Raw genomic sequence first — 22,908 nt, 5'->3', positions numbered from 1 at the left:
TCATCAATGATAGTGATAAAGGCAACAGCTTCACAAAATCCAATCTTATCCTTCTCTTTTTGGGGGATAAGGTTTAAGTGACACAGTTAGCAGTACTCAGGGGCTACTGCAAGCTCAGTACTCAAGGTACCAAGTATATATATAGTGGGGCTTAAAACTGTAACTCTGCATTTGAACATATGCTCAATCCATTGACTATCTCCCTTGTCTCTTGTTCTATCCCTGGGTAGAACCATCTATCTATCTATCTATCTATCTATCTATCTATCTATCTATCTATCTATCTATCTATCATCTATCTATCTATCTTCTATCTATCTATAATTTATCTTTCATCTATCTCTACCTATAAATCATCTATCAACTATTTATCATCTATCTATCTATCTATCTATCCATCATCTATCTGTCTAACCCTTGAACTATCTCCCTTGTTCTTCCCTTTCTAAATTTTTCTGTCTCCCTTTTGACTTGACATACATCCCCATCTCTTTCAGAACTACCATGGTGATCTCCCTCATATCTTTTGAGTTCCAATAACAACTCACACTTATCTCTAACACTGTAACCAACAACTGTATCTGTTTTTCTTTTTTTCCCCTTTGTTTCTTGGACCACACCCAGAAATGCTCAGGATTTTTTTCTGGCTCTGGACTTAAGGATCACTCCTGGGAGTGCTGAGAAAGAAAAAGAGACTATAGGTGCAAGGCAGGTGCCTTACTTGCAGTCTTAGCTCTCTAGCCCAAATGTTTTCAGAGTATTTTTGATTTGTTTTGTTTTGGGATTATATCGGGCAGTATTCAGGGCTTACTCGTGGTTCTATGCTTAGGGACTACTCTTAACAGTGTTCAGTGGACAATATGTGGCACCAGAGAATGAATCAGGGTTGGCTGCATGGAAACCCAGTACCTTAACTCTAGCACTATCTCTCCAACCAACCTGCACTACACCTCTTGATTAAAGCCTGCTGTTCATCTATAACCACAAAGCTGCTTCTAGGAAAGAGTCGCCTCTTAAGGGGCTACTGTAACATTATCAAAATTGTCTAGCTCTGCTAGGCAATGTTTTATGACAACTGTTTTTTTTTCTGGCTAAGATCAGTCAGTTTTAAATATCATAAATCCTTCATTCGCATTATGACTTTGAAGCTTCACTGCTTTGGAGGTCTGACAGATCAGACAAGAGCATGTCCAAATTCTAAATATTACTAATTGTAAGTCATACTTTTAGAACATATGCTGGGAAGGCAGCAGCTCAAAGGGTATGGCAGTAGCCATACTGCTTGTTCCCAGCACCCCATCATCTCCTGAGTACTCATCTAGGAGCAGCCCTTAAGGCTCTAGGGGTCTCAAACTCAATTTACCTGGGGGCTGCAGGAGGCAAAGTCGGGGTGATCCTTGAGTGAAAAGTCAGTATTAAGCCATGAACATTGGGGGTATGACCCAAACAACTAAAACTAAACAAAACAAAAAAAGATTCCTCTAGGGCAGGACCACAAAATCTTGTACGGAGGGCTGTTTGTGGCCTGCGGGCCACGAGTTTGATACCCCTGCTGGACTGTGGCCTGCAAATCAATAAATAAATAATTAAAAACAGTCTTTTCATAAATTTGGGTGGCAACATGCATTGACTTTATATTATCAAACTCTGAGGCTCCCAGTTTCCACAGATGAAGTGAGTTTTGGGGTTGATTCTAGGATGTTAGGTTTTAATCCAGTAACTAATGGCTCTTGGTCATCCACTCAAATCAGATCAGATCAATAAATCAATAAGTATAGTTAGTAGTAGTTAGGTGATGTACCCAGGAGAAGCCAATGAATCCAGAGCCAGCTAAAATAGAGCAACAAGCTTAAGTCACCCAAGACTTGATTACGAAGGACCAAAACTCATGAGTGATCATGCCAGGCAGTGAATGGGCAACAGGAGACTAGTTCTTTCATTTAACCCCAATAAATGAATTCTTATTGCCTCTCTCAGAATCCTGTAACTGCCTGGAACCATTACCTGGACGATGCAATGGCTTTCTAACTAGCCTCCCTGCTGCCTTCATCTACCTTTCCTGTTCTAAACTACTTTTGGGAAAATCTCCAGACTCGTAGCTGATGGTGTCATTTTTCTACAGGAAGGTTCTATCCAAGAGAAACAGTAATCAAGAGAGAGTACAGGAATTAAAGTGCTTGTTTTGCTTGCAATCAACACCATTTCTATACCCAGCACTGAATGGTTTCCCCAAGCACCACCTGAGCTGAGAGCCAGGACTAGACCCTGACAATGGCTGATGTGGGCAAAAACAAGTAAACAAGGTTTCCTCAACAAGATTGAGGCCAGAGATGTGGCACAGCAGGTGAAGGTGTGAAATATCTGTGAAGCATGTGTGAAGTCCTGAGTTTGAACCCTGGTACTGCAAAAACAAAACAAGTAAACAAACCAAAATATCACAATCTCTCCTGCTGCATCCTTTAGTCTGTAGCATTGATGCACAATGGTGCTTCCTCAGAAACAATGCAGCCTGCTGATAATGAAGTATCAGTAACTTCATTAGATGATATTCTTATTTCTCCTCCATGCAAAACTCCCACGTTCTTCAAGTATGGCTCAATATGCTTTGTCCCATGAAGATTACCCTAATCCTCTTTTGTGACTCCTTTATGCCTTTGTATATTGCAAAGTATGCGGTTTCAATGGCAAAAGCACTTTACTCATGTTTTAGGGGGAAAAAAAAGCATAGCCAGATTACTACTTGGTAATGACATCCAAATTGTTCTATCAGTCAAAGATGAAAACCTCTATTAAAGACTCATTGACTGACTAGTTTTAATGCAGGCTGTGTTCACTAAATGTAAGGCTCATTTAGTGAGAACATATATATGTAACTTGGCCATTGATCAGTGGACGATTTAATGGCATAAAACAAAATTGTATTAAAATATTAATGTCACTGACCGTTGTTTTGCCATTTTAGTGAGGTGCTTATAAGAAATGTAACAAATCATTTCCAACATTAATTTCATGTAAGAAATTTACTGGGTATAGTTGATAGTGCCTATTTCAAATTTTCAAGGTAAAATGAAGTTCTTTTTTTCATCAAGCTCATCTTTTCATTATGTACAACTGAGTGAATAAATTAAGAGTTCTTTAGCATTTCTGGAATTACAGAGTCTGAATTTTTTCCTACTAAGACTGATTCTGAATTTTACAACATTTAAAAACTCTCACTTCATTTTTAGGGGGAAGTCTTCCAAGTAAAGCTCAAGAGGATCTGGAAGTCACTTCTGGAGATTCTCTTCCAATTGGGTCAGGGTCTAAGTGTGAGTGCCCTAGGTTGCAAGGCTATTGTGTCCTGCAGTGCTGGGTATTCACTGTTGTGGTGCCATGCTTTGGAGACCAACTAGAGCTGTGGATCAAACCAGGATTGCTGCATACAAGGCTTGCAGTTTAAACCCTATATCTGTCTCTAGACCAAACTTCACTTCTCTTTAAGGTAAAAATATTCCTCTTTGCCAAAATCCCATAGACAGTCAATTAGAAAAATTCTGCTAATTTTGGTTTTTAAAAATTATATATTATACTATAAATTTTCCACCACAAGCCATCACTCAATTCTTCCTGACTTTGGATTATCATTGTAACCTCTTCCCCAGATTATTATGTCATGTTGATTCTCTTTCTCCTAATCTTGCTTGCATGCACACAAAAATCTTATCAGAGTTCCTTTGATTGACAAAGGTGTTCATTATTTTCTCTTTCTCACTATCTTTTTTTTTTTTTTTTTTTTTTTTTGCACACAAGGCACTGTTACAGGCACTTTAGATATAGTGAGTTCTGTACATGAACATGGGCTTCCTGGTCTGGGCTCTGAATGGTCCCTCATTGGCTGATCACATCTGAATTCTTCAATCTATTATTGTGAGCTATTCTGCTCTTTCCATTATCTAAACCAGTTTTAGCCTATGAATTCATTTTTGTTGTTGTTTTTATAAAATTTTTATTATAACTCTAATTTCCTCCTTATAATAGAATCACAAAACATCATGAACATTTTTAAAGAATCCATGCACATTCAATTCAAATCAATAGTATGAAAAAAATATCTCAAATCTGTGAAACATATATAAATGCCAATGCTGGCTAATGCATAGTCCTGCTGTGTTCATTAAAGTTATAGAATTTAAGCTCTGGATTGATTTTTGCTGTTGGTACTTTTATTTGTGTTTGTTTGGTTTTTTTTTTTTTTTTTTTTGGTTCACACCCAGCTGAACTCAGGGGTTACTCTTAGGTTTGCACTGAGAAATTACTCCTACAGGTTTGGGGATCATCATATGGGATGTTGAGGATAAAACCCAGGTTGATCACATGCAAGGTAAACACCCTCACCACTGTGCTATCACTCTGACCCCTATGTTGTATTTTATAGAAGCAACTTTCTATTTTTTCACTACACTAAAAAAAGCTAGCATTTGTTTCTCAAAAACTAATCTAATTAAAGAACAAGTGTACTGGTTATGAGATAAACATAGGTTTCTAATCATATCCTCCCCCTGCTCATTAATTCCCCATTTTGACATTTTCTGAAAATTATGTAGCAATTCTTTTTAGGTTTTTTTAATTTTATTTTATGTTCACATCCAGTGATGCTCAGGGGTAGCCTATGAATTCTTTAAGGTTTTTGGAAACTGTAACAGATTTACCATTCTTGCCCCTTACACAATGAATGCAAGAGAGGTGCCTGATCTCACATGCTCTCTCAATCCCAGTGCTCTGTACTTCTATAAATGATATTAGTGAAGAGAGATAAACTGAAAGTAGCCAGGGCTGTCTTTCTAAAGAGAGTAATAAAGAGTAAGAAATTCCCAAGGTGGGACTGGAAAGGTAGCTCAAGAGGTTGGAATGAATGCTTTGTATGCAGAAGCCTGGGTTCAAGCCAACATATTGTTGCTGAGAATAGCACCCAAGTATCACCAGATCCCAAATAAAACAAAACAAAACAAAACAAAAAAATCTTCACAATAAATACTGTTATGTAAAGCCCTATATGATTTTCCATATATGATTCTGAGATTCAAATATTTTTATATTAAAATGGTATTAGACTACCGTTCATGTAATTTCCTTTCTTTTTTTTTTTTTTTTTTTTTTTTTTTTGGTTTTTGGGCCACAGCCATTTGACGCTCAGGGGTTACTCCTGGCAATGTGCTCAGAAATCGCCCCTGGCTTGGGGGGACCACATGGGACGCCGGGGGATCGAACCGTGGTCCGTTCCTTGGCTAGCGCTTGTAAGGCAGACCTTACCTCCAGCGCCACCTTCCCGGCCCCGTAATTTCCTTTCTGAGCCCATGAAATAAACCTGAGGATTAATGTTAGTTTAAAAATTCTTGAAGATTCTATTATTTTATTGGTTTTGTCTCTAGTAAGTCTCACTCATTCACTCAATAAACACCATCAAGGATCTTCTATGATCACCAGCACTTGCAATCCTCCCTCATGAAGCCTACTTTGAAGATTCACATTCCAAATAAAAAGTTAAAACTGCAGATTATAATGCCCTATAGACAAGCAAGCCAAAAGAAAAAGCTGATACTATGAAGTTACCAGATTCCTGAATTTACTTCCCAATCCAGATTAACTAAAATAAATTTCCATAACAAAAAGGAATTATCCCTCTTAACCTCAAACTATCTTTTCTCTTGGTTCTCCTTTTTCCTTACTTCTGCCCACAAGAAGTTTATTTTAAAAGAACAGAATTTATTATTGGAGTTGGGGTTTTCCAGTCACTAGCTGAACAGGGACTCAAGCAGTCTTCTTCAGTGGTGCAATTCTCTTACACAATAAGCAATGGCTTCATCTGGACTGTCAGTAGTATTCCTTGGTGAGAAACCCTGTTCATGCAATAAGAGTTATTGTCCAAAGGCCGCCTGTTTGCAAAGTAAGATGCAAAACACTAAAGAATATATAAGTCAGATATGAGTTCAGGTTAGAACAAGATTATAGAGATTGTTTAACTGGTTATTTTTATCTCCATATGCACCAGTTGCATAGTTCATTTGGCATAGTTCCTTTTTGCATAGGCACACTAAAATGGAGAAATCTTACATACAGAAAGAAGTTCTTATCTAACAGGAATATTAATTCATAAATTTTATAGTAGAAGTGTGGCTTTCATCCTGAACATTTGTCCTAGTGACTCAACTTAAGCCTCAGCTAATTGAACAATGACCATCCAAACCCCCACCTTGGATCCCATCCTTGGAACTAGCATGGTTTTCTGCACCAGCACCAGAAATCAAATTTCTACCTGGGAAGGTCCTGATACTGCACTGGCAGTCTTGCTCCAGGGTGAGTTCATATAACATCCTGATGAGTAGGAAACAGCAACAATTTACTTTCAGGGCAGGTTTCCCTGCTTAATCACCTAACAGTGAGATGAAATCTGAAGCTGTTCCAAGACAACCTGGCTGCAACATAGGATCTGTGCAAAAAAACAAGGTCTCTAATAACAGAAGCCTAATTGCGACAACCATGATTGAGAAGAACTTTTCCTGGGTCCGTGAAGAAAAAAATTCAAGGCTGGACAATTAGTTTGCCAGAGCCCGTAGTTGTTCTTATGACAGGATGCTTCATGAGTAGAGACAACATGTTGTTTTTGTTAAGGCCAAGGGTATTTCCTTTCTAATTTACCCAAATTTTGCTATGCCTATGCTAAAAACCAAACAAACAAAATCTGCCACCCTATCCCTTTCAAAAAATTTATATAGGGGGTCCTGTCTTTTCCATAAAACCTTGGGACATGAATTACTTTGTATTACCTCATATTTCTGCAGTTTTTCTATGAATTGAGAAAAGAAAGAGAGAGAAGGAGGGAGGGAGGGAAGAATGGTGAGAGGGAGAGAGAGAGAGGAGAGAGAGGAGGGGAGAGAGAGAGGGAGAGAGAGGGGGGGAGAGAGACAGAGAAAGAGAGAGAGAAAGAGAGAGAGAGAGAGAGAGAAAGAATAGAGCCTAGGAGCAAGTAGTCTCAGGTGCATTGGTAGAGAATCCAAATGGTCAGAACTAAATACCCAAGTCAAAGCCAATGACAATAGAATCAAGAGACCAAGCTATAACAGTCTAAACTTAAAATGGACTTGTTATACTGGCAGGCCAGGGGCCAAGTGTGGAGGTTTGGGATGCATGCTGGGAACTTTGGTGGAAGAAGGCCAATACTGATGGTGGGAGTGGCCCCAATTCACTGTCATTGTATGCCTGAAATCCAACTATGAAGGGCTTGTAATTCAGAATGGTCTCAATAAAAAAATTAAAAAGAAAAAAAAATGGTTGACAGAGAAAATAATAGCAGTAAAAAATACCATGCAACAGGACAGGGGTAATTGCATGGAAAATTTTTATTTTCTGAACAAGATAGCTTAAGCACATATGGAATGTAAATCCTATTTTGTTGAGAATCTAGTCTGATTAATACCATAGGAAAATATATCTGAGTCTGCAAGACTTGCTGCTAAGCAGAACCATTTGGACAAGGCACAGGAAGAATTTGCTTATAGTTTCAGAGGTGGGAAAAGGAAGAAGTAAAACAAGTAAAGTAAGCACTATAAGACGAGTCATTTTCCACTCAAATAAATGAAAATCAAACAAAAATTTGTACTTGGCTATTAAGTCTAGAATATAGGTATAAGAAAATTTCTTTATGTTTCTGAAAATCTCAACCATTTACTAATACCTTTGCTAGTTGCTTTTAATGTTATCCTAATTTATAATACTTGGTAAATATGATCTTCATCATCACTATCACCTTCATCACCAAGATTAGCAGGGGTCATTTCTCATCTCCTAACTATTGCTCACAACAGACATGGGTTTCTTTTTTTTTAACAGCTTGAGGTCATATGTGGTCCCAGGGAATAAAAATTCTGAATTCTCATATTTTGAGCTATATCCCAGTGTTCTTAGTACAATGGTACTAAGAAATAAAAATTCAATAAGTGGCTGTATAAGAGACAGCTTATTTAGTTGGAAATACGTTTGGAGCAAGTTTTATCAGAGCCAGATCCCTGTCTACATAAAATATGGTTCCTTTGAGTTTAGCTTTTTATTGGCTGAGTGCTACATAAATGTAATAAAAGTATGATACTCTGTTTCCTTTGCAATAAATATCCACTTTAGCAAATTGGAAGAAACTGGGTTCTAAAAAGCATGAATAGCTATAATCCAGAATTCAGCATGAATAGTAATGGTAAAACCTTGCCTAGGTTCAAGTTCAGCCTGATATGGCCCATCTGAAGTTGCTCAGGTTTCTGAAAAGGTTTCCCAGAAAAGAGGCTGCTTGGGAGTCTGAAATAGGAAAGGGTGAAAGCCAGTTCAGTGCTGAAGGTTGTATTCCTTGTCCTCTGTTCCCTTTGCACTTCTTGCTTGAACTACCATTCAGAAACGCTGATAGGTTTTAAAAGGCTCAGTAATGACCTGAAAGCAAAACCTGTTTGCTGTCTTATAACCAGAAGATAAAAACGAGTCACCTTCAAAATGTGATTAGTGGCCTGAGGAGTGAGCTGGCCCTGGGGATTTCACTCACCAGCTGGTCTGACTCTCTGAGCGAGAAAGGACGACCAATTCCAGATAGGTGAAGACTGCTGAGCTATCAAGTGCACACAGCCTTGTGTTTTCTCTCCTACATGTACGAATGGGGACTGTCATCATCCAGAGAAGTAGTGGTTTTAAAAGAGTCACCCGGGGCCGGAGAGATAGCATGGAGGTAAGGCGTTTGCCTCTCATGCAAAAGGTCATCGGTTCGAATCCCGGCGTCCCATATGGTCCCCCGTGCTCGCCAGGAGCGACTTCTGAGCATGGAGCCAGGAGTAACTCCTGAGCACTGCCGGGTGAGACCTAAAAAAAAAACAAAAAAAAAACAAAAAAAAAAAAAGAGTCACCCCTTCAGTTTCTGGGTTTGGGGTAGAGGCAGGGGAATGACGTTCAAGTCATATTTAGAAGTCTTGGAAACAACTAGGGCCCACATTCCAATGCTTTGAAAGGCCAACAATACAGCACCATTCATCCCAGAAATGTTTGGAGTGGGGGACCAATAGTGTGTTGGGGTTCTAGCTTGGGCCTTGAAACATACCAGGGCACACACCTCTGGTTGTTGAGCTATCATGTCAGTCCCCATCCATTTTTAATTTGGGAGAAGGAAAGATAAATAAGTCAGTAACATTAGGGATTCTTTCCCTTAGTAGAAACACAATGAGGAGCTGTCCCTCGGGCATAGCTTTAGGGATATAGGTTTTAGGGAGGGTCATGTGTAAAGTTAGGCAATACAAAACACAGGTTTTTACCTCTTCTCCAGCAGGAATATCCCGAATTGCACGCAGTAAGAGGTGGGGCCCATTGAACACAATTGAACAGTTGGGGTCACAGCTGTGATTGAGCAAGGACATACTGAAAGAAAAAAGTAATTAAAAAAGGAGATCAGTATGGCTCAGTAAATAGTCAAAAATTTACATATAGTAAGTGCAATGGGCAAACAACACTTTGATTTGGGGAGATGGCCATTAGGTTGGCTGAACTCTGGAGACCATCACAGTATTGTTCTAAGCTCACTTCATGTAAAGCTAAATACTCCCCAATATGGAGGCTAAGAACTGCATTTTTCTAATAAGGGCATTTTCTAAGGCTTATTGTGGAGGTTTGGAGGTGTCAGCAGAGACAGCAGCCAATGTACTGATATAGCCAAAACTGCCTCAGTATTTTTTGAAAGAAATAATCTTTCAATATAATGTGAGACAAAAGGATGCAGCAGTAATCACTGAAGCCAAGATCCTACTGACCTTTCCCACATAGGAACTCATTTATTGAGCTTCTGTGCAGGAATTGCCACCTTTGTTAGAATGTCCTACAGTTACATAAAGAATAATTAGTGTACTTCCTCTAAAAGCGAAAGCTGGGGCTGTCTTGCTAACTAGGCCCTGATGCATTCCATGCCAAGGCCCAATCATTTCATTTCCTTGGAAGCACTATTTTTTTAAAAAATACTGTCTGTAGAAGGGAAAGAATTTAAGTTGCCCCATTATTTATAATAATAAATACAAATACTTTGAACATTTACTCTCTATAAATCACTGTCTCAGCACTTAACAATGTTCATCCAATTTAATTATCATGTTAATCTTGTAAGAATAATTTACATATGAAGACACTATACATGAAGTGAAATTACTCCTCCACTTACATGCAAGTAAGTGGTAACTGAATTTGACCCAGAAAATTTGAACTCAGCAACCCCCTTGATCTGAACCATTCTAGGTGGGCCACTTGCTTTCTTTACAAAGGACCTCCCAAGTGTAGGGTTACAGTCAACAGTGGTTGGGGTGCCATGCAATGCAGCAGATCAAACTCAAGACCTTGAGTATGCTACCTTTCTGGTTATATCTCCTCAGGGCCTCTGTTATCACCTTATGAGACTAACTACCAATAACCTTATAGTTTATCATGCCTGCTTAAATAACAAAAGGTGATTCCTCAGATCATAATTTAAGAACAGTTGTTTGCATTTGAAAAAATGGCATCTGAGTTCACATGGCAGATGAGTCTAGTAGTTCAGCAATAAAGATTATCTTAGAAACTGGCACTTTAGAGAGCCAAACCTTAGTAGTTTCTTGCTATCCACAGAAACTGGGTTGAAACTAGGAGTAATTCCCGAGTGCAGAGGTAACCCCTGAGCACTGCTGGATATAATCCAAAACAAACCAAAATAAACAAAGGAGAAATGGGTTGAGACACACTAAACCACACACACTAAACCAATCCATCTGGTTCAGTACTATAAATCTAGTGAAATATCATGTGACTTAGCTTTGAACGTTAGGAAATCAGATCACAGAAGAGGTCAGAGAGTGACCAAAAGTCAGTCTGGTAGTTTATTTAAATCCCCAATCCCCAACTTCTTATCTCAAAGTTCCTGTGAACAAGAATTTGTGTATGAGGTCTGCCTTTTTGTTATTATCATGGTATATCTGAGTTATAAAATCATTTTCTTTAACTTAACATCTTCTATTTTCTTGTAATCTAGCATTATGTTTCAAGTTTGATACTTGAGCCAACTGTTATAGTAGTTTGCTAACTACTTCCCAACACTCGGAGAATCTAGGTAAAAAAAAAAATTGTTTCTTTTAGTAAATGAAATACCATTGACTTACCTCGGATAGAGGCCAACCCCGACTTCCTGCATCTCTGCATTACAGATGGAGAAAGAGTTGCAGATCACCTGTAAAAACAAGAGGACAGAACAGGGCAGAGTCACCTAAGAAATTGAATAAGCAAATGAACACACATGTTCCAAATTTAACCTAGGAGTATTTTAGTAGTTCCGGTAGAAAGATACAGGTGAAACACAAATATGCTTTCATTTGCCAAAGAACATTTCTCTTAAGAATGTTAGGTAATTAAATGCAGAAATACCTATAATGTATTACACACACACACACACACACACACACACACACACTAACACAATGTGCAGGCAAATAGGCACAGGTTCTGTAAATTGGGGGGGGGGGGTTGGGACGCACCCAGTGATACTCAGGGGCTATGAGCTCAGAAATTGCTCTTGGCTTGGGGAACCATATGGGACACTGGGAATTGAACCCAGGTCTATCCTGGGCAGCTGCGTGCAAGGCAAATGCCCTACCGCTGTGCTATCATTCTGTAAATTTGTTCAATTCTTTTCCACCGAATTCTCTTCCCACCAAATTTCTTCTCTTTCTCCAATGTTACAGTTAAGTGAAATGTCTACTCTTTGGGATACAATAATCAATTTTGAAAACTAGACTATATAGCTTATATATTAAAATATACTGATACTGAGAGAGTGGAAAGTGGGTGCCAGTTGAGCTAGTCATTCACTTAAATATTGGTCTCTCTTTTTCTATCTCCATCTACCTCCCTCTACTTTCCTTTTTCCTCACTTATGCCCAGACAACAGAACCTGGTAGGTCTCTTATACTCAGAGAGACAGGGTGGCAGCACTACCTCACCCAGCACTCTCTCACCCATGCTCATGTGGCCATGGTGGACACAAGGAAAGCCAAGGGAACAGGGAATTTCTGGTCCTACAGAAGCCCAGCAACATGTTAGGGGTCCATCAAACCCCCATCAGGGGACTCAGGCTATAGGATTCAGCTAGAGATTTCAGACTAGGAAAGTATACACTGGATATAGAACAGGGCAAGAACAGGCCACTGTACACTGGAGGTGAGAAAATTGCAAGAGATAGGACTTATCAAATACTGGAACAGTCATCAAGAGACAGTCATCAGGTAACATCATACACAGATAATGAAAGTCCTAGACATTGGAGCAGGACATTTACTTGAACTACACAATGAACGCCTAACTTTTTAAACTTCTGTGGTCAGTATAGTAGTTTAAGTGAGACAAGATGGTGGTGGCTTAGATGTTGGTCAGAGAGGTGGGAAGAAATAGGTGGCACAACCAACTATTTACTCATGAACTGCTTGGGCAGTGAAAGAAGCCAAAGATAGAGCCTGAGTTCTTAGCCTGGCCAAGTAGAAGTTGCTATTTGTTAAAATTACGGTGTGAAAGAACAACCTCGATTGCAGGGAATTGGGGGTGGCTCAATTATTGTGTTTAAATTCTGTAAAATTTGAATGAACTTTTGGTCATCACACCAAAACAAAGGAGGAGCATTTGGAGTTCTGAAGAGCAGTTAGATGGACAAGAGAACAAAGCCAATGAAGAAGAGAGGCCACTTCAGACTTGAGATGAGCCTTTCTTGACAAATGGATGCTGACTTGCTGTTATAGCTTTTGTAAAGGAAAAAGCAGCAACAATGAGTTTTTCCAAATCAGATTTATATGAAAGAGCATCACATAGGAAAAAGCATTCAGTCCTTGGAGACACTTCCATGGCTACAAACAGCTCTTCTGTGAAATCTAGAACAACCTATCATGATTTAGCTTTTTTCCACTAAAAGTCTGATAAAACTGAAGCTTCAAGTCAGGAAGTAACTTGGTATAGTTATATTTTAAATACACACTGGTTAAATTGCCATAAGGGCATGTATTTTATATCAAGCTGCAATGGTAGTTATGTATTTATGTGTTAAATGGTTGGTAAAAAGACATAACCAATAAAGCCCATGTATTTCTTTATGAAACTTTAAACATTATAAAATTATTTGGAAGTGGAAGAATATAAATTTTTCACATTTAAAATTTTTATTAGGGGCCAGAGTGTTGGCGCAGAGCAGAAAGGCATCTGCCTTGCCAGCACTAGCCTAGGGCGGACCGCTGTTCAATCCCCCAGTGTCCCATATGGTCCCCCAAGTCAGGAGACATTTCTGAGTACATTGCCAGGAGTAACCCCTGAGCGTCACTGGGTGTGGCCCCCAAAAACACAAAAAATAATAAATAAATAATTTATTTATTTATTTTAATGTTGTATTAATGTGCTCATTTTGTTTTTTGAGCCACACATGGTGATACTCAGTGGTTATTCCTGGTAACCATAAGGGACAGAACCTGGGTTGGCCACATGCAAGGCAAGCACGCTACAGCAGTATTATCAGGACCCTCACATATTATTTTAAATTGTGTGGCTAGGAGGTGCTTGTTTTGCATACAACCAATCCCATTTTCATCCACAGTACTGCATATGGTACCCCAAACACCATGAGGAGAGATCCTTGATTACAGACATAAAAAGAATGAAAACAAAAACAAACAAGCTCCCCAAATAGCCAAAGCGATATTTAGGGAAAAAAAAAGATGGGATATATTGCATTTTCTGACTTTAGACTATACCATAAAGCTATAAGTAAGCAGAACATTGGGGAACTATATTAAAGTAGGCACTCAGACCAATGGAATAGGAGAGCCCAGAGCACATCCTCCTACCTACAGATATTTATTTAAAAACAAATGAGTTAGATGAATTTAATGGAGGAAGAAAATTCTCTTTAACAAACAATGACAGGAAAACTGTTTGGTCATATGCAAAAATAAAAAAGAACAAAATCTCACACTATATACAAATTCAAATTGATTAAAAACCTTATTTTAGTTCCAAAACTATAAAATGCAAGGGAAATGTACATAGAATTCTATTATATACACTAGAGATCCAACTTCACTGATAAATAAAGTAGGAACAAATATAAATAAATAAATAAATAAAATATAAAATAAATTGAACAAAAGGATCCTGAACTGTTCAAGAAACTGTTTAAAATAAAAAGATAACACTAAATAGGAAATCATATTTTCAAGAAATGCTCCACAGCCACCACTGTGCTGTTCATCAGCCCGCTCCATGGACTCATTTTATTCTTAGAAGAGATGTAAACCAAGCCATGATAAAATATGAGTACACTGGCCTCACAGATGAAAACTGGAAGAGGGGGAGGTTAAAGCTGAACCTGTGACAGCTGAACCCATAGATACCAATTGCCATTACTCCAATGGTCCAACTTCATCACTTCACCACTGACTTTTTTTAGGGGGATCACACCCAGTGGTGCTCAGGGGTTACTCCTGGCTCTATGCTGAAGGGTCATTCCTGAAGGTTCTTGGTGACCATATGGGATGCTGAGGATTGAACCTGGGTCGGTTTGCATGCAAGGCAAATGCACTACCCACTGTGGTATCATTCTAGCCCCTTAGCACTGATTTCTATAGATATGTCTAAACTACCAGAAATCCAGGTTTGCTGGTATATGTATTGAGATCTCTAGGGTCTTCTCAATGTGAATGCAGGCAGCTTCCCTCTCTCCCTGGCCCTGACCTTTTATACTTCTGGAAATCTTGGCAGCCACAGACATGTCCTACAACCAACATCATGTCAGCAGCACAACCTGGAACTCCTGGAGTGTGCAACTGCATACAAAGTTGCAAGGCACCTTAAAGATTTTCAATACTGACACACCAGTACAAAATTATCAAATTAGAAGTCAAAGTAGCAAAGGAGCCACCTAAGGTTAATAAAGTCAAACCCAAAAGGATCAACTAGCAACTAAAAGTAAACTTTCAGACAATGACTTAACAACACCATTGGAAGATATACAATTTTCACAAATTTTCTTCTGTGAAGTTTTTGTTCACTAATTTTATTATCACTTAGTTGTAAACAAGCAATAAAAACTAAAAAAATTTGAGCCTGGGAATGAAGCAGGCTTGGGGGTGGGTGGGAATTCAGAGACAATGGTAGAGGGAATTTTACACCGGTGGGTAAAATTGATTAAGTGTTGAAACATAGAAAGGTAGAAACAATTGTATTATGAGCAAATATGTAAACCACAGTGCTTAAGTAAAGTAAAAAATGTTTTTTTTAATTACAACTTCACATCATCTGACATAAGGCTGTATATTCTCACAACAATCAGAATATATAAAGCATTTATAAAATTAAATATAAAACCACATAACAAACTAGAAGTAACAGTTGAGCATATACTTCCCAAAGACTCACAGATGATGAACAGGCATGTAAAAAGAATGTTGGTCATCAGTAATTACCTGGAAAATGCAAATCAAACTGACATTGTGGTATTACCTTATACCAGTAAGACTAGTCTATATGAAAAAGCCTGAAAACAATCATAGCTGGCAGGAAAGGTAGAAAAGGAACTCTCATTCATTGATGTTGGGTATATAATCTAGTTCAGTCCTTATAAAAACCAGTGCAGTGATTTCTCAAAAATTTGGAAATATAAGTCTGGAACGATAGCACAGCAGAAGGGTGTTTGCTGACCCAGGACAAACCTTGGTTCAATCCCTTGGCGTACCATATAGTCCCCCAAGCCAGGAGAGATTTCTGAGTACATAGTTAGGAGTAATTCCTGAGTGTCACAGGGTGTAGCCAAAACAAAAAAAACATGTAAATATATAGAACTTCCTTAAGATATGGTTAGTTCCAGTCCTTATTTTATCCCAATATCCTAATAAAACAGTATCACTAATTTTAAAACATACATGAACACCAATATTCTTTGAAACACTATTTACAATCATCAAGATCTGGAATCAATTCAAATAATCAACAAAAAATGAATAAATAAACTATGATATATATACAATGGAATTTACTAAATATAAGGAAACATTTCATTTTGCTACAACTTGAATGCAGCTACAGGCCATGAGGGCATCATAAGCAAAATAAGCCAGAAGGAAATAATAATAAATAAATAACCAAAGACAGAGGATGATACTCATGTGAAATAAAAAAGAACAAAATGAGAATAGACAATATTCTGTTACAAAACAAGACCTGGGGCCAGAACAATAGGAAAGAGTTCAGGGAATTTGCCTTACATGCAGCCAATCTAGTTCAATCTCTGGCATCTCAATATGGTCACCTAAGCCTGTCAGGAGAGAGTCCTGAGACACAGAGTCAGGAGTAACCCATGGGCACTACTGGGTGTTGTCCCAAACAAACAAATAAAAAATAAAATAAAAGAACAATCCCTAAGACAATACTCATGTAACTCAGTTTACTGAAAGAAACTGAAAGAACAGAGAGGGAATTATGGTGAAGAAAAAACCTAGGTAAAGTCGTAGAGGGATGAGACATTGTAGTGGTGAGTGAGATTCAATAGCATCTCACAATTAAAAAAACACAATATCAATACTACTGCATTCATATTAATGCTATTAATACAAATACAAATAGTAAGCCCTGTGAACTGCAATAAAAATAAATGAGTGAGTTCCCTAACATGCACTACTAAGAAGTGACTTTAAGGAAATGTGCAATTCCTGGGAGCACCAAAGCTGAGTGTGGCAACACTCCAACTGCATAGTCTACCCTCCCCCTCCAGCACCACAATCATGTATGTGCACTCCCTCCAGCAATTGCAATAACAGGAGCACCAACTGAAAGGGAAGGGCAGAAGAGAAGCAAAAGAATTTGTATCAGGGGGCTGGCAAGGTGGCACTAGAGGTAAGGTGTCTGCCTTGCAAGCGCTAGCCAAGGATCAGGACCACCGTTCGATCCCCCGCTGTCCCATATGGTCCCCCCAAGCCAGGGGCAATTTCTGAGCGCTTATCCAGGAGTAACCCCTGACCATCAAACGGGTGTGGCCCGAAAAAACAAAAACAAAAAACAACAACAACAACAACAACAAAAAAAAAAGGAATTTGTATCAGGACATATACTTCCTTCACACAAAATGATACTTTGTTAAATACTTTTTTTTAATATTTGCTCACAAAACTTAACATATTTTGAAGTTTTCCTTTCCAGATCCCTCCTGTATGCATGGTCAATATTTTTCAATATTTGATGAGTCAGCTCGAATCTTTCCTGATATTTTTAGCCAAGAAGATGAAGGGTTTGTGATCTATAAACCAGAACAATTAGATCAAACAAGGAGGAGGGAGGATCAACTTAAAAGTGCAAAGGCAGTAATTCCTAAATGACAAACATCCTAGGCTTCGTAGAATCTTCCAGAAGGTTTACAATTGTGGCAGTTGTGGCATCTGCTTTGATTTTTTAAAAATCAATAAATGAAAAATTACTATCATCTATTTCCCCTTTATTGGGAAGTAGTTGTAGAGCCTCTGACCAATAACAGGTTAGAAAGGGATGGAAGAAAGGACTCTGCATATGAGTGGGACACTGAGATGCTTCCTTGCTCAACAACTGGACCTGTTGCAGTTTGACAATAGTTTTCCACTGTTTCCCACTCATGCCATTTTATTTGCAAAGCTGGTGGGCCACCAGTTAAAGACAGCAGCAAATATATTAGGAGAAATGTGCTGGAGAAACATAAAAATGATAACTATATCAATTTAACCTGAGAGGCTCCATGTCATAACTTTTATGAAATTGAAATTCTTCTATAGCACCTCAAGATGTCTCTAGCATTTAAAAAATGTTAGAAAGTGAATATATAATGAATATATAATCTTCTTTTTAACAGATGGCACGAAGACTATTAAAGTCTCCAGTGTGTTATCCGAAATGTGCTTGCACCCAACTGCCTAAAACATTCTCTTTTGTCATTTAGAAACAGAATGTTAAAAATTTAAAATCTAATCTAGCTAGTTTCTTAATGAGTAAATTACAAGACTGCTAAGCATCAAGTCCTGAAAGCACAATCTAAAGCCCAAATCAAAATAATACACTTAGTGGCTGGAGAGCTAGCATAGAGAGGGTCAGGAGTTTTGCCTCTCATGTGCCAATTCCTGGGGTCCAATTCCTGGCATCTTATAGATTCCCTGAGCATTGACAGGAGTAATTACTGAGTGCAAAGCCGGGAGTAATCCCTGAGTATCACTGAGTATGATGCAAAAAACCTAAAAATATAGAAATATTAATTTAAAACCGTGGTGCTAGGGGATCAAAGAGATAGTAGAGGAGGCAAGGCATTTGCATTCCATAAAACATAGGCACCACATAGGATACCCTGAGCACTGCAGGGTTCACGCCTGAGCACAAAGCAAGAAATAGTCCTTGAGCATCATTGGGTGCGGCCCCCTAAAACAACAAAATATTTTTAAATGAATAAATTGATATAAAGCCCTACTGAATGGAAAAATATTCATATACTCCATATCTGACAAAAGACTGATATCCAAAACACAAAGCACCCACACAACTGAACAATAGAACAAACTACCCCATAAAGAAATGGAGAAAAGAGATGAATATATACTTCTTCAAAGAAGAAACAAGGGTGGCAAAAGGATATATGAAAAACAGCTCATCAGCTCTGATTATCAGGAAAATGCAAATCAAACTAATAATGAATTATCACCTCACATGACTGAGAATGGTCTACATCAAAAAGACCAAAAGGAGCTAGAGATAATACATGGGTTATGTGCTTGCCTTGTGAGCAGTCAATCTTGGTTTGATTCCCACTACCACATATGATTTCCTGAGTACCACCAGGAGTGAGCTCCGAGCAAAGAGCAAGGAATAAGCCTTCAGCATTGCTGGGTAAGGTTCTGACACCCTCTTAATCCCCCTCAAAAAATTTTAGAAGGCCAGAAATAAGTATTAACAGGGATAGTGAAAAAGGAATCATCATTCACTAATGATAGGAATTTGTTCAGTCACAATAGAAGACAGTATGGTGATTTCTAAAACATGAAGACAGATTAAAAAAGGAAGATAGAAATTCTGCATGACCCAACCACTCCTCCACTCCTTTAGCATTAAGTTAAAAATTATATATGTTAATTTCAATTCTACTTAAAACTGTTGAGATATGGATATAATACAAGCAGCCAACAACATGAGTGGATAAGGAAATTGTGGCATAATATATATATATATATATATATGTAATGCCGTATATGTTTCTCAGTTATAATAAAAAAAAATAAAATCTTGCCTTTGCTTATTACTTGGGTGGGACTGAAGGGCACAGGGTTAAATAAAGTGAGACAGAAAAGGGATAAATTCTGAATGAGCTCACTGCTAGACAAATGTAAAACAAAGGATAGAACAAAGATGCAAAGCAAGGAAATAGAATAGATGATGTCCAGTGTAAGTAGATCCTGTGATCTGCCAGCAGAACTGATTCTGTAAAGCAAGGGAGGTAGATAGAGAGAAAAGCAACTATAGATGGTGGTGGAGGGACACTGGTACTCTAGGAAGTATGGTTTCTGGTGCAGCATGCCTAATATTTGTAAGCCTAAAAATATTAATAGTGGGCCAGAGAGATAGCATGGAGATAAGGCAATTTGCCTTGCATGCAGAAGGATGGTGGTTCAAATCCCGGCATCCCATATGGTTCCCTGAGCCTGCCAGGAGTGATTTCTGAGCATAGAGCCAGGATTAACCCTTGAGCGCTGCTGGGTGTGACCAAAAAATCAATATATATATATATATATATATATATATATATATATATATATATAAATAGCGATATTATTATAAAACATAATACTCTATTTGATAGATATGCATTTTGCATGACTAATTTAAAACAAATTAATCCACGCATATTAGTTTTTAAATGGGAAAATTATCTTTATATAGTAAAGACATTAGAGATTTTATGAGTACATTTTATAATATAAATGAAGTAAACTAATTTTTACTTGATTTTAATTTCAAGACCTAGAAAATTCAAGAACTCTTCTGCTTCCACAGCTATAGTAGTGTCGTCATATTTTTAACTGTGGTCTCAAGGAGTGCATGTTAGACATACAAAATAATCAGTAATGACTTACCAAGGCTAAAATCATTATTCAGGCCAGGAACATAAGTGAGAAAATAGCAATAAAGAAACTGTCCTTCCTGTTTTACTTTTCTCTCAAGGTCAAACTATCACATGTTAGCAAATTAGAATTCACATATTGAAGTTCCTTAGGATATGTTTGCTTTCTTAAATCCACTTACATCTTCATTTTTTTAAAGGGCTTTACTCATAGATGCTATTATATCTTAAACAATCATCTTTGGTAATAAAAAGCAACATAGGAATGTTATTCACAAATATGTTCACAGCTCTTTGCCTGAGGATACCACCTGGCATTTTACCTCCTTACAAATCATCGGGAAGAAAGAGCACTTACAACGGATATCTGTCAAATATGTATAAAAGTATAAAGCTCTGTAACACGATTTCTATTGTTTAATTTTCCGCCCACATCCTGTAGCTCAGAACTACTATGATAGTCTTAAATAATTTATTACAGAATAGAGTTGTAGGTTTCCATAGTGTTGCTTTGAGTTTTTCATTTTTTTCTGTTATGAATTTCATTTAGTCATGCTCCTCTCCAAAAAGTTTATATCACAATGAGCTCGACTTTCTCTCATAGATTGCGTACACTTAAGAATTCTTTTGTTCAACATGAATTTCCATAAATGTTCCCTTACATGATCATCTAGTTTCATTATCCTCTTTCCATGCAATTGGAACAAAAATCCACCCCAGGCAAATGCCAGTGTTCTGCATTGTAATTTGTCTTAGTTCCATCACTAAATTCCTAAATGAAGTATGCTAGGTGGTATGTATCACCTGAGTGAGGTTGAATTGGATATTGCAGAGTCTGGCTCAAATCATCTGTGTTTTTCCATCAAGTTAATGGAGAATACAAAACTACAGAAAATGGTGCATGTGAAAGACAAAACCGAACACTAACCAACTGCTTCATGCAATCTCTAAATGAAAAATAAATTCAAATGTGAACTGAGGCTACTCTCATTATGCTGAAATTAAGGTGAATATTCTCTGCAGGAGAAATTAGGGCAGCTACGAATTTGTCAAACAGATTGTACTTGACATCTTGGGGAAGGAAATCCCAGAAGTATATATTTTTGCATTCTAGCCTATGAGATGTGCTACGACTTATTGTCAAGCTGTATGAACCTGCAGAAGGGTGTCAGCAGAACATGACCTTCTGGAAGTCAGTGGTGGAAAGTGAAGGAGCATTTCAATGGTCATCCCTACTGCACTTGTCCTTGTGCCCCAAGTTCCTAGGCACTACCTAATGAGTCATGTGGGCAAGAATTTGGGACAAAAGGATGATAGAGACAAAAGAGCCAATTCTTGAATTATCTGATCCAGTGGCTATAAGAAGCAGGCTTTAGGTTGAATCTTAGGTTGAGCTCTGCTGCATTCATAAATCTGAGGAAAATAATCACAGCTTCACCTTTTCTTCCTCCAACACCACACTTTATTCTGGAGGCAGCTTATAATTTGTCTTTTCCTTCTTTCAATCCTATTTACAGAACCAGAAATAAAACAGACTGGTGGTATTTATTTCATAGTTAATACATAATTTGATCATGTTCCTTTTCTTTTGGTGCCATTTAACATTAAGAATACCAGGAGGTAAAGGAGAGAAGTTGGGGGGGGGGTAATGGGTAGGTGTCTTCTCACATCTTTCATTTATATATTAACCTTTATTTAATTTATTTTTCTCATTATAAATTTTCATTGAGATACTGGGATTTATAATACTATTAATCACACTTTTCAAGTATATGCTATTCCAATATCACACACATATGAGAGATCCTGCTTCCCTCTACCAGTGTCCCAAGGACCCCTCCTAGGCATGTTCTGCCCAAGTAAGCACAGTTTAACATATAAAATCTTCAGTTACAATGACTTTGACAATTCTCATGTTTCTTCCTCCCTCCCTCACTTTCATCCTTCCTTTCTTCTTCATCAAATTCTTTTTTTTTCTATATTTTTGGAGGGGTTCTTTTATTCACAATTGCAAACTTGTTCATGAAACTAAGAAGCTTCTGCATTTCAAAGTAAATTGGAACTAGGAAACAAAGACTCCTCCCATGGAATGGGAGAAGCTATTATCTCAATACCCATCTGGTAAGGAGTTAATATCTGTTACATACAAGACACAGGTAGAGCTTAGCAAGAAGAATAACAAAACCCATCTTACCCCACTCAAAAATGGGAAGAAGAAATGAACAGACATTTCCTTGAAGAGGAAATATTGATGTACAAAAGGCACATAAAAAATGCTGCACATCACTAATCATAAGGTATCTAAAAGTCAAAACAACAATGAGGATGAAGCATTATCTCATACCACATAGACTGGCACACATCACAAAGACCAAGAACAATCAATGCTATGGTGAAAAAGGGACTCTTTATGCTGCTGGTGGGAAGGTTAACTGGTCTAGCCTTTTTGGAAAACAATATGGATTTCCTCAAAAATCTAGAAATTGAGTTTCCATGTGACTCAGAATTACTATTCCCAGAAAACATTCTAAAAGAGCCCAAAAACACAATGCTGAAAAGCCCTCTTCATTCATGTGTTCATTGCAGCACTATTTACAATAGCCAGAATCTGGAAACAACCTAAGTATCTATGAACAGATGACTACATCTGTGGTACATCTACACAGTGGAATAATATGCAGCAGTTAGGAAAAATGAATTAAATAAATTTTCTTATATATGGATGGATATGGAGAGTA

General features: G+C 37.8%; 1 protein-coding gene across 1 annotated transcript in view; it reads right to left on the bottom strand.

Annotated features, from left to right (window-relative positions):
• The window catches only part of SMYD3 (SET and MYND domain containing 3), an 834,473-nt gene that overhangs the window by 180,743 nt on the left and 630,822 nt on the right, over positions 1-22,908 (bottom strand). The window contains exons 6-7 of the mRNA XM_049776664.1: positions 11,178-11,245; positions 9,318-9,420 (exon numbers count right to left, since the gene is read on the bottom strand). Of these exons, the coding sequence (XP_049632621.1) occupies positions 9,318-9,420; positions 11,178-11,245 (171 nt within the window). The remainder of the gene's footprint in view (positions 1-9,317; positions 9,421-11,177; positions 11,246-22,908) is intronic.

This window comes from Suncus etruscus, chromosome 7, assembly GCF_024139225.1.
Source record: "Suncus etruscus isolate mSunEtr1 chromosome 7, mSunEtr1.pri.cur, whole genome shotgun sequence".
In the NCBI taxonomy this organism is placed as follows: Eukaryota; Metazoa; Chordata; class Mammalia; order Eulipotyphla; family Soricidae; genus Suncus; species Suncus etruscus.
The sequence above is the reverse complement of the archived record's forward strand: the minus strand, read 5'-3'. Positions and strand labels throughout refer to the sequence as shown.